The sequence below is a fragment of the Bos indicus x Bos taurus genome, chromosome 16 (assembly GCF_003369695.1).
Source record: "Bos indicus x Bos taurus breed Angus x Brahman F1 hybrid chromosome 16, Bos_hybrid_MaternalHap_v2.0, whole genome shotgun sequence".
Taxonomy (NCBI): Eukaryota; Metazoa; Chordata; class Mammalia; order Artiodactyla; family Bovidae; genus Bos; species Bos indicus x Bos taurus.
In genome coordinates, this window is record NC_040091.1 from 67,285,221 (window position 1) to 67,302,968 (window position 17,748).

General features: G+C 36.5%; 1 protein-coding gene across 1 annotated transcript in view; it reads left to right on the top strand.

Annotated features, from left to right (window-relative positions):
• Positions 1-17,748, top strand: part of PLA2G4A (phospholipase A2 group IVA) — a 174,333-nt gene that overhangs the window by 105,765 nt on the left and 50,820 nt on the right. Inside the window, exons 8-10 of the mRNA XM_027565600.1 lie at positions 3,381-3,517; positions 12,161-12,383; positions 13,292-13,406. Of these exons, the coding sequence (XP_027421401.1) occupies positions 3,381-3,517; positions 12,161-12,383; positions 13,292-13,406 (475 nt within the window). The remainder of the gene's footprint in view (positions 1-3,380; positions 3,518-12,160; positions 12,384-13,291; positions 13,407-17,748) is intronic.

Below are 17,748 nucleotides of genomic sequence, written 5' to 3' on the forward strand. Positions count from 1 at the left end.
GTAGCAAAAATTTTATTAATCCTACCCCCAAATTTTTTCAAAGAGGATTTCCTTTGCTAAGGTCCCTGTAGTTATGGGGGATTATTTCCGGTGGAGCACAGTGAATTTAAAACTTCAGAATCTGACAAACCCAGCTTTAAATCCACAGGACACCACTTTCTGGCTTTATGACAGTGGAAAAGCAATGTTTCTTGTGTTTCAATGCCTTTATCTTTAAAATGGCAATAAGATATATCTCATAGAATTGCAAAAATTAAATGATGCACAAAACATAGTAATTCATGTACAATAAATAAAGTTGTAAATTGTAGTCTGTACAGTTCAATTATTTCATTATTTAATTTTTATACACAAATAATATGGCATTTTCTTTCAAATGATAGCAATCCAAATTTCTGACCTGAAAACCTCTTTAGGGTTACTGTAAAGCAATGATGAAAACTGAGTTACATGAGTCCCAGTTTAATAAGTGGCTGTTTTCAGAAAATTCCTAACATAAGATTGTCATCCATAAGTATGTGTTGGGCTCCTGGCATGTGAAGAAGGACATCTGGGGAATTGTTTTCTTAGGATTAAAGAGGTTTACATTCAATTTTCCAACTTCTCTTATGAAATTTCTCTTTGAACAATATTGTAGGTTTTGTATTATATGTTGAAATGAAATAGTGTTACCTGTTACTTTTACTCCGAACTACCTTATTTGTATTGGGCTTAATGTTATTTTCAATAACACAGTGTTGCCAAGTAACCAAATCAACAGACTTAAAAGCCCCCACATAATTTTTGAATGTAAATAGTCTTCCTCCTTCTAAAATATCAACGCTGACATTTTTTTCCCTTTAAAGTCTTTCATAATCTTTTTTTCCTAGCTCCCTAGTATAGTCCTACTACTAAGACTGATCTTTTCATCTCAGAATCACATACCTTTTCTTATTTGTGGCTATTCTAGTGAAGTCACTCAGTCTTGTCCAACTCTTTGCAACCCCATGGACTATAGCCTACCAGGCTTCTCCATCCATGGGATTTTGCAGGCAAGAGTACTGGAGTGGGTTGCCATTTCCTTCTCCAGGGGATCTTCCTGACCCAGGGATTAAACCCAGGTCTCCCACATTGCGGGTAGACGCTTTACTTCTGAGCCACCAGGGAAGTTATCTAGTGTTTGGCACATAGTAACAGTAAATCGTTTTATTATTATCATTATTATTATAGTACCTATAAACTCAGCCCTTCATTCAAGGCCTAACTCAAATCCCTTCTCCTAATTTCTAACTGGCATCCTTACAACTACTCTTAATACTGTATTATACTCCATTCACCCACTTTATAACCCACTTTAGTTTCCTATCTTAGCTTTCATCCCTCTCCATGTAAGTTTTTCAGAACTTATATATTTTACTTTATTTACAATTTAAAAACTATGTTTCAGAGCATTCTGTTCATCTAAGTATACACAGGTTCAAAGCCATTTCAATTGCTTCATTGCACTGTGTTTTCATGAATGAGGGCTTCAATTGGCTTGAAATTTGATAGCCACCAAGTAGTGCAGAAGAGCCCTGGATTAGGAAATCCGTTCTGGTTGTCCTGCCATTCACTGTTCTACCTCCAGTAAGACCTAACCCCTATAGACTTCCCTTTCTATATGTAAGAATTCTATAACCTTTTTGGTCCTTTTAGTTCTCAAAAAATGGTGTCACGAATATCTATATTTATCCCACTGGTGAGTGAACACCCAAGCTTTAGGATTTAAGTGCTTGAAACTCAATGCAGGTTATTCTCATATGTGTTTTTATTTTTTTTATTTTTTTGGTTAAAAATGCTTTATTACTAAGTAATTGCAAACCATCATCTGAGCCTTCAGCAAAGCATAACCTTTTTTTTTTTAATTTAATTTTATTTTTAAACTTTACATAATTGTATTAGTTTTGCCAAATATCAAAATGAATCCGCCACAGGTATACATGTGTTTTTAAATTCAAACTATTGCTATATCTAATATCATATAGTCTCTGGAAAATTCCATTTTACATTCATGAGAAAATGAGATTGAAAGAAGGAAAGTAAGATCTTCTTGTTATTGTGAAAAGACTTTTGACTTTGTGGGCCCCCTGAAAGCTATGCACACGTGAGATAAGGCATGGTATCAGAGCCGAGGGTATGACTCTTGACTCAACCATGCTACTTATTGGTTGCATGACTCTACACAAGTTTTCCAAATAAACGCTCTTGTATTTCAGTCATGTTACAGACAGTCTATGCCTCTCTGTTTCGCTGCAAGTACTCTTCATTGGCCTATGCTCTTCCCATTCCCCAGAACAGCCTTCTCTCTTGTCTTTATCCCTCCCTATGGAATAATTTTGCATCTTTAGCATCAAGCTCAGGTTTCTTTGTCTGTGAAGCTTTCTCCACCACTCCAGTCCTTCTGATTGGAACTGACCACACCTTCTGGACCTGATGTGCTGCCAGCCTGTAGCACTTGACTTTAAGGCATGCTGCCACACTGAGTGTATGACTCTTGACTCAACTCTGCTACTTATTGGTTGCATGACTCTTAACACAAGTTTTCAAGGCGTGGGTTTCCTCACTTGTAAAATAGAAATCTCATAGGGATTTTGTGAGGATTAAATAAGGCAATGTCTACAAAATGTTGAGAACAATTCCAACCAGATAATAAGAGCTCAATGAATGTCATCTATTCCTTTTTTTGTTGTTCTTGTCATAATTACTATTTCTGCCTCACTTAAATTAACCGTATTCCCCAGATCCACTGTGGGGATGCCTGAAACACAAAGGCCACTTAATCAGATTGATGAATGAATTAAAGATGAAGAAATAAATTGTATATGTCTTTAAGATGATTACGTTCTTTTTGATGGCTTAAATAATAGCATATTTTTTGAAGTGGGTCAGCATAAAGGATCGCTAAGAATTCTGGACCAAGAAGGCAAGGTGCTTACTTAACTATAGATTACCAGCTAATGGATCTTATATAAGTAATAGCATCCTTTCAGAACTTCCATCTGCAAAATGACCAAATACTGTTTTGCTCATTTACAGCAATTTTGAAAGGATCAATTAAAACAAAAAGTACACCCCAAAGCAAGCCCCAAACTGCAAAGAGTCAAGCAAATATAAAGGACTGCTGCTGTTGTTATTATTGTTTTCAAATAGGATTAGGTGGCCATTTTAATAATGTCTGCTTTCTAATAGACATTAATTCTTGATTTTCTTAAACATTATTTTATATTTAACAGTTAGATAATATCAAAATATGAGTGAACTTAAAATCCCTTATTACCAAATGTGGGACATGTCAAATGAAAATGAGCATGACATAGTTTACGATTTTATTTGATAAATAACCCTGTGTTTCATCATTCCAGGTGCCTGTGGTGGCCATACTGGGCTCAGGTGGGGGATTTCGAGCCATGGTAGGATTCTCTGGTGTGATGAAGGCACTGTATGAGTCAGGGATTTTGGACTGTGCTACCTACATTGCTGGTCTTTCTGGATCCACATGGTTAGTATACATTTTACATCTTGGTTTTATCATCCTAAATGCTTGGCATTTATCTACCTGAAACCAGAAAAGAGTGTTTTAAAAGTTGACATTAACTTCAAATTACTGAAATATTCCAGCTTGATGCAGAAATTTGTTTCTTAAAAATATTTTTAAGACAAATTCATACCTATTGATGACTCTCATCATAAGTTGGCTCCCTTTAAAGCCATTTGTGACTTAAAATGTAATAATAGTTAAACCTAAAACAAAAAATAGATCAATTGAAATAATTCTATAGAAAACCTCATAAGTGGAATAATGTACTCCACCCATAATTAATTTAATCTTCCTATAATTTACTGATTTGTAATCTCGCAGTGATCATGTCTAAGTCTACATGATTCACTAGGTATTCATTTTCTTCTTTAGGGCAAATAGAGTGAAATGCAAGATACATTAGTATACAGAAGAAGGAAAACAACTTTTGAATGAATAAATGCAATAAATTTCAGTGATTTATATCTGACTAATTATGAAATTAATCCTTTAAATATATCTAAGTTCAACTAAATTTGGATGGAGTTAAGGCATCAGTATGTATAATATTTGTAAATATTTGTGTACTGTAGGTCTGCCTTTTCAAAAATATATTTGTAAAACATTTTCAAAGATGATACTATGTACCTTTTGGTGTGCTTACCTCACACAATCACATTGAAAATCAAGTGTCTTGCTTAGCTGTCTCAAATAAAAGTATCACCTATTACAGAATGGTTTACAAGGCCTTTTAGTCATTCAGCCTGTGGTAAAACTTATCTTTTATAATATTATATTGTATGTAATTATATAACATAAGTATTATATAAGTGTATATTATATAATTATATTATATATTATTATATATTATATAATATATATAGGTATATATTATATAATTACAATATATATTATATATGTCTGTATTTTAAGATTTCTGTATCTTCTCATCCCGTGAGTTGGCTATGAGCTTCTTCGCTTTTCAAGCAAAGAAAATATGACTCAGAAGTCAAGTGATTTGTCCAAATCATAGCAGAGCCAACATAGAAGCTCAGGGTTTCCACCCCCTATTCTGGATTCTTTCAACTCAACCGTAACCTTCTCTTGTACATCTGTCTATTCTACCTAGAGAGTCACATTTAAAGAATCTATAGTTTCTTAAATATTTTGAACCAGATTCTTTAGCTGAAAAACAGGAACCTAAAACCATGATTGCCATCTATTTTGTCTGTCCCCTCAACATGATTTATCTCTTTTGAAAGAAGGGTGTAGCCCATCATTATTCCTTCCCTTGAAGGAAAGAGCAGGCACCTGCCTGTTTAATGAGTAATATGAATATGATGGAAAAACTTGGACCCTTAGATTAACTTCACCTACTCAAGCATTTTATTATTACTCTTCAGATAATTTTATTTATCTAATCATTATTTTTTTTATATCCCTTTGGTCCAGCACTGACTAATACATTGCAAGAAACATGTCTTCTTAAAGTCATCTAATAGAGAAAGACCAGACCTTCAGTGGTATTTGCAGGGTGTAATGGTGTATATTTGGGCTTAATTAGAGCTTCAGTCATTGCTTTGGTTATACATTAAGGGACACATCTAAAATACTTTCAGGGTTCTGAATAAAGAATAATCAAGGGAATTTTAAATATTACCACCCAATCATTTAAATATTGTAGGTCACTGTTTCATATGTACAGCATTTCTGCTCTATCCATTAGTGTCTGATTTCCTCAGATTAGCTTTCTTTTATTTATTCTGTTTCCTTAAAGGCCATGTACTCCTAAGGCCTTCCCAGATGGCTCAATAGGTAAAGAATCTATCTGCAGTGGAGGAGACACAGGAGATGTGGGTTCCTAGGTTGGGAAGATTCCCCAGAGAAGGGCATGGCAACCCACTCCAGTATTCTTGCCTGGAGAATCCCATGGCCAGAGGAGCCTGGTGGGTTGCAGTCCACAGGGTCACAAAGAGTCAGACATGAATAAAGTAACTGAGCATGCACATGCATGCACTCCTAAAATTCTTACAATCCTTTTTTACCTGGAGACCACATAATTTCCAGATATAATGGTCTTTTGAAGTTATTTTCCTTGACTTTTGCAGGGAGTCTTGGAAGATGAGGTTGGGAGTTGAGACATTTCACACACTGAATTGTCCCTCCTTCAGATCCCACCTAGCTTGCTCCCCGCCATCCTCTCTGATTGCTCTCTCTTCACTGTTGTTTTTTCTGCTTCTACTACTTTTCCCCTTTAAATTAGCTTTTCTCCAGGACTTCCCTTTTGTTCTATTACATTTACGCATCTTCCCTTAGTAATTTCACAACCTTCTGCCACTTCAGTTATTATCATCAGTCATTCCATTTGTAGATCTCCAAAACATCCAAAAAGTTAGTGGGCCAAAAAAAGAAGAAGAAGAAAACAAGCAATAACAGACAGTGCAAAGTAGTCAAGGACGGGGCGTGCTTCACAAATAGTGTATATTTTAATAGAGCAAAAATCTGTGAGAAGCTTTGCTTAGAACTGGGTTTAGAGTTTTCATGGTTTTAGCAAAAATTAAAGTAGATAAGGTAAATGAAGGGCACCTTTGATCATGAAATTACCAATAAGAAATGAATAGAATATGAAAGGAAAAAAGGTGGAAATGTGAACCTTAATAGGAACCTTTTACTATTTCAAGAAGGGGAATATAGGACCCAGGAAATGTTTTTGTTTTGTTTTCAGAAAATAAGAGACTAGAGTGTTTATGTAGAAGTCTGAGATAAAGGAAATAGTGTAGAGGGATAGATGAAAGATAAATAAACAGATGGATCATGGATAGAAAGATCTGGGCAGAGACAGGATAGGGACAAGATAAACAGCTGTCAACCATGGAGAAGACATACTTCTTGAGACAAAAAAAAAAGTGGTCAGGATGATTCATATTAACAGTTTTCTTTTGAAAAGTATAGGTAAGAAGGTAGACAGTTCAAATGAAAGGATTCGGAAAAACTTGGAAAAACAAATTATACTCTTGTGTAAGTTTTTATATTCTGCTGATACATGACCATTCCCTGGCACAAGTTAGGTAATACAGGAATACCTGGAGAAGGCTGGGACCTCCCATAATGTTTTCTGTGAGAGAGCTTTATGAAGAGAACTTTATGTAAGACATATGTAATGTTTTCTGAAGAGAACTTTATGTAAGACAAAAGCTTCTCTTGTAATTGCTGCTACCTCTATAGTAATTATTTCTGAAATGATTTTTGGATGATGGTTGTTATTCATTAAATAGAAGCATTAGCCAACCAGGAGAACTGGCCTGAGTGAACTGGTGACAGTGAGCCAGTGTGCTGTTACTCAGTGAACACAGTGCTCTCCCTCAGCACAGCTGTTCATCTGGAGTATCAAAGGGCTGTTGATTTTTTTCTCCTTTTTTTTATTAATAAATTAATTTTTATTGGAGCAGAGTTGCTTTACAATGTTGTGTTAGTTTTGCTGTACAGAAAAGTGAATCACCAATTCGTATACATATATCCCCTCTTTTTATTTTTGGATTTCTTTCCTATTTAGGTCAACCCTGAGTATTGAGTAGAGTTCCCTGTGCTACACAGTAGGCTCTCATGGGTTATCTATTTTATGCATGCTATCAATAATGTGTGTATGTCAATCCCAATCTCCCGATTTATCCCAACCTTTCCTTCCCTCGCTTGGTGTCTGTATGTTTCCTCTCTATGTCTGTATCTTTATTTCTGGTCTACAAATAAGATCTTCAATACCATTTCTTTAGATTCCACATATATGCATTAATATACGATACTTGTTTTTCTCTTTTTGACTTACTTCACTCTGTGTGACAATCTCCAGGTGGTCCATCCATGTCTCTACAAAAGACCCAATTTCATTCCTTTTTATAGTTTGAATAATATTCCATTGTATATGTATGCTTCATCTTCTTTACTCATTCCTCTGTTGATGAATATTTAGGTTGCTTCCGTGTCCTGGCTCATTTAGGTTGACTTCCTTGGTGGCTCAGAGGTTTAAGCGTCTGCCTGCAATGCAGGAGACCTTGCAATGGGATCGACCCAGGGTTCGATCCCTGGTTCGGGAAGATCCCCTGGAGAAGGAAATGGCAACCCACTCCAGTATTCTTGCCTGGAGAATCCCATGGGTGGAGGAGCCTGGTGGGCTACAGTCCACAGGGTCGCAAAGAGTCGGACACGACTAAGCAACTTCACTCACTCACTCCTGGCTGTTGTGAATAATGCTTCAGTGAACCATGTCTTTTGGAGTTATGATTTTCTCTGGGTATATGCCCAGTAGTGGGATTGCTAGACTATTGGATATTGACTGCTGTATTTGTATGTCATTATCATTGAAAGGAAAAATGAGAACAGTTCTGTATCTATAGACCATTAAGACCTGATTTGAAGCTATAAAATGAAATTCAAGAATGAAAACTTTCAGTTTAACAGTCTGAAGAATTTGTGGGACATTGAAAAATGAGCCAATTTTAATAGAAGTTGACCCATAAGAAATGGTAGACTAAAAGATGAAAATTATGTTAGAAAAATATGTTGTTTGAGATGGGGAATATGCTTATTTTGTATGCCAATGAACCTCTCCCACTCGTCCCATATTTAATGACTAGATGAAGATTTGCATAAGTAATTGCATTTTGGGGGAAAATTAATCTAAGACTTTCTTTAGGGTTTCAGGATATTTGCTTCACAGTGTCGAGGGCCTTGTCAAGACATGAGCAGCATTAGTTACATATGAGAATTACTTCTGGAACTTTTTTAAGCATAGAAATTCTAAATCTTTATCCCTGAAGATTATGATTAGAAAGATCCTGAGGCACCAGGCACTAATATTTTAAAACATTGACTCTGATTTGGCATCAGGAATTGAGGTGAGAATTCCTTGCTCTCTGGAATAATTTTAAGTTTGTTTTTTTAATTTGTATTTAGTCTAAAAGGCATTCATATGGAGAGAATGAGGTGTTCCACCATCATATAAATATGTTGAAAAACATAAAGATGAATACAAAAGTTAAAAAAAAAAGTTATTTTAGGAAAATTGGCCATTGACCTCTATTCCATTTTTAGCCATCACCAAAGCAAAAATTCAAGTCATAGATGTCACCACAATGATTCACAGTTCCAATTCACTATCCAATTCACAGTTGTTAATTCTAAGGGAAATTGGCTTATAAATACTGAACAAGCAGAGAAATCAGCTCCAGTGCAAATGGTTGAGGTGTTCTAGGTCTTTCTGTCTCTCTATGGGACTTGTATACTTGAGCCAACCTTCTCATGAGAGAGGAATAAAGAAAGGGGAAAGAGACTCCCTATGTGAATGAGATAACTTCAACCTTTAGATAGCAGAAAATGGACTGCAGCCATTCTACACGGAGCAAAAACAGAGAATTGAGCTGACGTCCATATACGTTTGACCTCTTATAAAGACCTATGTCTGAAATTGTGGCACAAAGTCCTAGATTTTGAGCAATCCCTTAACCTAAGAGGAAGGATTTTCAATCTAGATCCAGTGGCTAACATTGGGAGGAAGGAACAAAAAAAGAGGAGGCTCCAGGTTTTTCTGGAGGAAATTTATGAGGCGCTTGTTAAAATCATGCATTAATTCACTAAAAGATCAACTAAATATAGAGAAGTCTTAAGTAATGTAAATGAGATTTGAGTAATTACATCTTTCTGCTGAACTGTTAAAAACAACTTCCAATAGCAGAATTATCATATTGTTTCCTTTTCACCTACCTTTAAAAAAATTATTCTGTGACTGAGTTGATTTCTACTGACATTATGTAGATTCTTTTCCTTTTCCTTGTTTTTAATCCTGCTTCATTAAGGAAATGATTTAATGTAGTTTACAAGTAAAGTAAAACTGGATTTCATACCATAAAGATAGAAGTGGGAAAAAAGTATCAGTATGTGTGTGTTGTATGTATATATGTATAGAACTATAAATTAAATTAAAAATTCATGCTATAACCTGTAGCTTTGGGAGGCATGAGATATAGGCTTAGGTTTAAGTTTTCTAGAATTCAAGGCTAAATCCAAACAATGCATAGTTACATAATATACATTTTTTATAAGTTAAGGGCAAGCCAGTGGTCCATGGATGTAGAACTTATTCTTAATAATAAGTGAGACCAATAAAAAATTTCTCAATGTTGTCATAAAGGATGAAACACATTCTGAATAGTTCCAGAACTGATCACTTAGAGACTCAAAGATAATTTTTGTTTTTCCATTTTTATTGTATCTTTAAATATAAACCAATATCATTACACCAATATGTGAATTTATTGAAAAGTATGATGAGGTCCAGAATTGGATCTTAGTTTATATAGATGAATCATGTAGTAGACCTTGGAGTAGCTATAGAAATGAATGGACTCTCCATCTTTCTAGCAACGTCAGCTATATTTTTAGTAGATATTTGTTAATTATACCAGGCTTGAGTTCAGAGTAAGCCTGTTTTACTTAATCTTTGTCGTTGTGTTCAGTCTCTAAGTTGTGTCTGATTCTTTGTGACCCCATGGACTGCAGCATGCCAGGCTCCCATGCCCTTCACTATCTCCTGGATTTTGCTCGGATTCATGTCCATTGAGTCAGTGATACTATTGCATGTTATGAGAAATGTTAAGAATCCTTAACATTAATGTTAAGAAATGTTTGTGTAATAAAGCTGTTTTAAGAATTTTTAATTTTTTGCAGAGCATATGTTCCATTTTCAGTCTATAATCACTCTCCATTTGTTAAATTATGGTTAATCTCAGTTTGTTTCTAAATAACTCTGAATCCAGCAAAAAATTCCAATTCAATATGTAGTGGGAATCATTTGGTCTCTAAGACCTGAAATCATTTTAAAGACTTTTTAAGAAATAAAACCTATCAGGGGAGAGGAAAAATTTAAATTTGAATTCTTCTGTTACTAACTGGGGAACTGTGAACATTAAATTTATCAATCCTCTGCTTATCTTTAAAACAGAAGAATTGAAAGCTATCACAAGTCTGATGAGCAATTAGCCTGCTCAGGCCTAGAACATACCAGAGTTAGTTTTCTCCTCTGTATGAAGGGAAAATAAATCATTGTGGTGGCAATTTGACTTGAATATAAGGAAACAGGAGATTTATATATATTCACTATATTCTCTTTGGTTGGATGAAGTGGTGGAATATTTCATTATTTTGTGCTCTCAGTTCAACAGTTCAAAACAAGCATGCTTGTCATATACTAGGCATTGGCTAATCATTGAGATAAAAACAGATATAAATGAGTAAAGCTTTCCCTGATGGTGATCACAACTAATTAAGGGAGACAAGAAAACTAATAATTAATATTTAGTATGAGAGCTACGGTAGTAAAGATACTGGTTTCCAGGAAAACTGTAACTTCATTTATCATCTCAGTTATCAAATACTAAGCTACATGTTGATTTCCAGCATCACCTTAAGTGGCCAAATGGCTGGTGCCAGAATCTTCATAAGAAAGCATTTACCTGACAGCGCTATTCTCTCTAGGATTTCACCATTAGATTTGTATGCTCAAAAATTCCGAGACTTACAGTTGGCAAGACTTGGGATTTTTGTCTTGTTGGCCAATGGACAATTAAAACAAAAACCACATGTATCAGGAGAATTAGGCATTCACAATAGTCTGGATAGCACATTCTCTACCTATAGATAATCACCATGAAAAGTGAAATTATCAGATTGTTTGACTAGTATTATATACTGGAAAAAAAAAGTGAAGTGTTAATCTCTCAGTCGTGATCAACTCTTTGGGAACCCATAGACTATAGCCCACCAGGCTCCTCTGTCCATGGAATTCTCCAGGCAAGAATGAGTGGGCTGCCATTTCCTTCTCCAAAGCATCTTCCTGACCCAGGGATCAAAGCCAGATTTCCTGCACTACAGGCGGGTTCTTTACTGTCTGAGCCACCAGGAAAGCCCATTATATCCAGAAAAGTCCCATTTATTCACAAGGCTCTCAATGTGTTGTGTCATCAGTGTCTGATGGTCAGATAAGGATGCCCATTCCTGGAGAATAGAGAGTGGAGAGTTGGCCCAGTTGGCATTCTCTCCTCTGGACTATGCAAGGGAAGTCCAGTGTTTCCTCTGAGACTTCCCCTTTACGTCTATTGTAGACCAGCTATTTTCTGATTGATGCATTCTTTTCTTAAATGAGTTAATATCTTCAACCAGATGGACAAGGCAATGGCAACCCACTCTGCTACTCTTGCCTGGAAAATCCCATGGACGGAGGAGCCTGGTAGACTGCAGTCCATGGGGTCACTAAGAGTCTGACACGACTGAGCGGCTTCACTTTCACTTTTCACTTTCATGCATTGGAGAAGGAAATGGCAACCCACTCCAGTGTTCTTGCCTGGAGAATCCCAAGGACAGGGGAGCCTGGTGGGCTGCCGTCTCTGGGGTCACACAGAGTCAGACACGACTGAAGCGACTTAGCAGCAGCAGCAGCTTCAATCAGAAGATCAGTTAATCAACTACTTCCAGTATTCTTTCTTTTTCTGATAGCAGAGATGCCTGCTTTCTTTGAAGACTACTTACTATGTGATGCCCTTTATCCTTACTGAGTATCTTTTATTTTCTTTACAGGTATATGTCGACCTTATATTCTCACCCTGATTTTCCAGAGAAAGGGCCAGAGGAGATTAACAAAGAGCTAATGAAAAATGTCAGCCACAACCCTCTTTTACTTCTCACACCACAGAAAATTAAAAGATATGTTGAGTCTTTATGGAGGAAAAAAAGTTCTGGACAACCTGTCACCTTTACTGATATCTTCGGGATGTTAATAGGAGAAACACTAATTCACAATGTAAGCTCTGTCTCAGTCTACAATCCTTTTAATACAAGAAGACCATGTATATCATGTTTTAAAATAAAACAAAATGTGATGCATTTTTGTAAAAGTCAGTTGACTCCCATTACCCTGTAAACATGCACTGAGTACATACTCCCTGCCAGATGTAACTCGTCTACATTTCATGCTGCAATTGTGCCTACTAATTTATTCTAGCTGTGTGTGTCAGTTATATGTTGTTGTTGTTGTGGTGGGCTGTGCTGCTTGGCTTTTGGGATCTTCATTCCCCAACCAGGGACAGAACCCACACTCTCAGCAGTTTGAGTGAGGAGTCCTAACCCCTGGACTTCCAGGGAACTCCCCATGTGGCAGTTTTGATGTATAGGGAAATACTTTTGTATTCTTTTTCTTTAGAAAGCTACATATTTTAACCCTCAACTGCTCATCTGCCCAAGTAGCAATATTTTTAGATAAAGAGGTGAAGACAAGTAATATTTAAGTGGCAGAGGAAGAATGGAGGTTGCCTGGAGAAAGCCAGAACAAAAGGAATGAATCACATGGAAGAAACACATTTGACACATGATCATAGGGTGATATTTTATCAGAAGATAAAGTAGGCGGGTGGAGCCTGTGCCAGAGAATCTGAGGACTGACTTCCTTCTGGGCTCTATCACTGCCAAATCATTTTCCAGCTCAAATGTCAACATAGTCCCCAGAGTTATGGCTGTTTTTTAGAATGAAGATAATTACTTCCAGTGAGCTTTTATTTTTTTCAGGATTAGAGATTTCTAGATAATAATAAGGCTAATTTTTATCATAAAAGTTTTAAGGGTCTTGGTTGGAAGCACTATTTGATGTAGATTTTTTTTTTCTTATCTGTAACCGTTTATATATGTAAAACCTTTCCTTTCTTCTGTGGACAGAGAATGAACACTACCCTGAGTAGTTTGAAGGAAAAAGTCAATACTGGGCAGTGTCCTCTGCCGCTTTTCACCTGTCTCCATGTCAAACCCGATGTCTCAGAGCTGATGTTTGCAGGTATGGAATTTCCTCTTGCAAAACATTTCCTGGAAACTCAGAACTGTGGTTCTTAATGATTTTCTTTAGAGGAAGATCATAAACAATTTTAGTTGCTTATTTTAATATACTTTCTGTAACATAAAAACATTTGAAAATCTAAGAATATTTTACACTAGATAATTTTCTGGTTGTAGAGATATCCTATGAAACTAGTTACTAATATATGTTCATTCAAATCAGTGGGAAAGGAGATATAAAAAAGTAAATCATGAATGTAGTCAATATTCAATCTTAATTATCCATTTGTCAAGGATTTTTAACAAAATAGCCTGCCTGTTTTAGGCAGTGCATATCTTGTTGCTTGCTGCTTGTCTGTTCATTAATTTGGGTTACATGACATATTTTATCATTTAAAACTTTATTCTAATTTTTATAATTTAGCACCTTAAAAGTACCAGTCTATATTTGTGATAGAGGGTGAATAAAGTGCCTCATTCTGTTAAGTCTCAGATATAAACATTTATTTCTTCTGTAGCTCTGCTTCTGGGTGAGTGCTCTCAAAATACATGATGCTCTGCTTCTTTCTGGAGGCCACTGTCAGTCCTGGTTGCAGTGTGGTGGCATCTATGACTGTGGCTGGGAGGGTTCATTATATTTTTAGGAAAAGTACCTCAGTGACATTAGGGACATCATGAGCTTAAAAAAAATCATTGTAAATGGAATGAACTTAATTCTAGATTTATATCTAGAATTCTTTTGCATTTTTTCCAAGTCTCACTTTTTCTTCAACTGACTACCCTCAAGCAAGATTTGGAATAGTTTATAAAAGCAGTACACCTGGAAATCACTCATTCAACAAGTGTTTATCAATTGTCTTGACTAAAATATTTCTCATGCATATTGTTCAGAAAGCACTTATCATATTTATTATCTTATTCAATATTAACTATAACCTAGGGAGGGAGGGAGATATATTTAGCATTGCTTCAAAGAAGAAAAAACAAAATTTCAGAAAGATTCAATGATTGCCACATACAAAGTAAGTAGTCTTAAAATACTTTGTTCCTTTTATGAAAATATTGATTTCTCTGATTGCTGATGATGTAGAATGTAGTGCTCAGGGCATGAAGTATGAACTCTCTTTCCCTCCACAGTATGTTCTCCTTTTCCTGTAAGACCTAGTAATCTGTTTGAGAAATTTACAACAGTTATTAGAGAAGTTAAGGCAAAATAAGAGCGGAATGCTACTATGCACTGTTTCCTTGGCCAAATTATGATATTTTTTAGCCTGTTTCCTCATCTGTTACAGTGAAGATGACATTCTCATAGTTTTTGCTAAATAAATGAGATAAAGTACGTGAAGAACTTAATTGTAAGCCCAAATGAAGTTTCAGTAAATCTTAACAATTTGGAATCTTCTGTGAGAACTGTATGAAAAAAAGTTAGAGGTCTGGATTTTAAAGATGAATGGAATTTGTATATGAAAGCAAATTTAGTTGTCAGATGGAGATTAAGACATTCAATTTTATTCTAGGATATCCTAGGATTCTAAGATAATCATGGCATACTCAGCAGTAATAAGGAACCACATTTTGTGAAAGAGATCATTGTTGTTGTCAGTTGACAGTCATGTCCAACTTTTTACAACCCCGTGGACTGCAGCATGCCAGTACTCCCTGTCCTTCACTGTCTCCCGGAACTTTCTCAAACTCATGTCCGTTGAGTCAGTGATGCCATCCAACCATCTCGTCCTCTTTTGTCCCCTTCTCCTCCTGCCTTCAATCTTTCCCAGTATCAGGGTCTTTTTCAGTGAGTTGGCTCTTCATATCAGGTGGCCAAAGTATTGGAGCTTCAGCTTCAGCATCAGTGCTTCCAATGAATAATATTCAGGGTTGATTTCCATTAGGATGGACTGGTTGGATCTCCTTGCAGTCCAAGGGACTCTCAAGAGTCTTCTCCAACACCACAGTTCAAAAGCATCAGTTCTTCAGCACTCAGCCTTCTGTATGGTTCAACTCTCACATCCATACGTGACCACTGGAAAAACCATAGCTTTGACTAAGATGGACCTTTGTTGGCAAAGTAATGTCTCTGCTTTTTAATATGCTATCTAGGTTTGTCATAGTTTTTCTTCCAAGGAGCAAGCATCTTTTAATTTCATGGCTGCAGTCACCATCTGCAGTGATTTTGGAGCCCAAAAAAATAAAGTCTGACACTGTTTCCACTGTTTCCCCATCTACTTGCCATGAAGTGATGGGACCAGATGCCATGATTTTAGTTTTTTGAATATTGAGTTTAAGCCAGTTTTTTTACTCTCTCTTTCCTCTTCATCAAGAGGTTCTTCAGTTCCTCTTTGCTTTCTGCCATTAGAGTGATGTCATCTGCGTTTTGAGTTTATTGATACTTCTCCTGGCAATCTTGATTCCAGCTTGTGCTTCATCCAGCCCATCATTTTCCATGATGTACTCTGCATAGAAGTTAAATAAGCAGGGTGACAATATACAGCCTTGATGTACCCCTTTCCCAATTTGGAACCAGTCTGTTGTTCTCTGTCTGGTTCTAACTGTTGCTTCTTGACCTGCATACAAGTTTCTCAGGAGGCAGGTAAAGTGGTCTGGTATCTTTAAGAATTTTCCATGGTTTTTGTGATCCACACAATCAAAGGCTTTAGTGTAGTCAACGAAGCAGCAGTTTGTGTTTTTCTATAATTCTCTTGTTTTTTCTATGATCCAACAGATGTTGGAAATTTGACCTCCGGTTCCTTTGCTGTTTCTAAATCCAGCTTGTGTATCTAGAACTTCTCTTGATTCACGTTCTATCATATATGAAAAGAAAAGGGCATGATAAATTGTTTTTGTTGTTGTTGTTGTTTTGTTTGTTTGTTTTCCTTTAGCTGGTGCCTTTTGAAGTCTTGGAATGCTTGGAAATTGTTTAGTAAATATACACCTTAAGTGGGTCTATTATTCTCTCTGATTCTTATTTTCATTATTAAAAAGGATATTAATAAATCAGTTTATCTTACAGAGCTACTAAGACAATTGAATGAGATATGGATAATACTGAATGTGTAAAAAAAACATATTAAAGTATAATAGTTTTGTTATTACTGTTATGATTCTTAGGGCATTTTCACAGTTGACTCTTTTTATTCTATACTTCCAGTCAGTGGCTGTTCTCAAGAGAAAATCTCGGTAAAATAATTAAAGAATGAATAATATTTTCAGTTCAGTTCAGTCACTCAGTTGTGTCCGACTCTTTGCGACCCAATGAATCGCAGCATGCCAGGCCTCCTTGCCCATCATCAACTCCCAGAGTCCACTCAAACTCTTGTCCATCGAGTCAGTGATGCCATCCAGCTATCTCATCCTCTGTCGTCCCCTTCTCCTCCTGCCCCCAATCTCTCCCAGCATCAGAGTCTTTTCCAGTGAGTCAACTCTTCGCATGAGGTGGCCAAAGTACTGGAGTTTCAGCTTTAGCCTCATTCCTTCCATTAGAACACCCAGGGCTGATCTCCTTTAGAATGGACTGGTTGGATCTCCTTGCAGTCCAAGGGACTCTCAAGAGTCTTCTCCAACACCACAGTTCAAAAGCATCAGTTCTTCGGCGCTCAGCTTTCTTCACAGTCCAACTCTCACATCCATACATGACCACTGGAAAAACCATAGCCTTGACTAAATGGACCTTTGTTGGCAAAGTAATGTCTCTGCTTTTCAATATGCTATCTAGGTTGGTCATAACTTTCTTTCCAAGGAGTAAGCGTCTTTTAATTTCATGGCTGCAATCACCATCTGCAGTGATTTTGGAGCCCAAAAAGATAAAGTCTGACATTGTTTTCACTGTTTCCCCATCTATTTCCCATGAAGGGATGGGACCAGATGCCATGATCTTTGTTTTCTGAATGTTGAGCTTTAAGCCAAATTTTTCACTCTCCTCTTTCACTTTCATCAAGAGGCTTTTCAGTTCCTCTTCACTTTCTGCCATAAGGGTGGTGTCATCTGCATATCTGAGGTTATTGATGTTTCTCCTGGCAATCTTGATTCCAGCTTGTGCTTCTTTCAGCCCAGCATTTCTCATGGTGTACTCTGCATCTAAGTTAAATAAGCAGGGTGACAATGTACAGCCTTGACGTACTCCTTTTCCTATTTGGAACCAGTCTGTTGTTCCATGTCCAGTTCTAACTGTTGCCTCCTGACCTGCATACATGTTTCTAAAGAGGCAGGTCAGGTGGTCTGGTATTCCCATCTCTTTCAGAATTTTCCACAGTTTATTGTGATCCACACAGTCAAAGGCTTTGGCATAGTCAATAAAGCAGAAGTAGATGTTTTTCTGGAACAATCTTGCTTTTTCGATGATCCAGCAG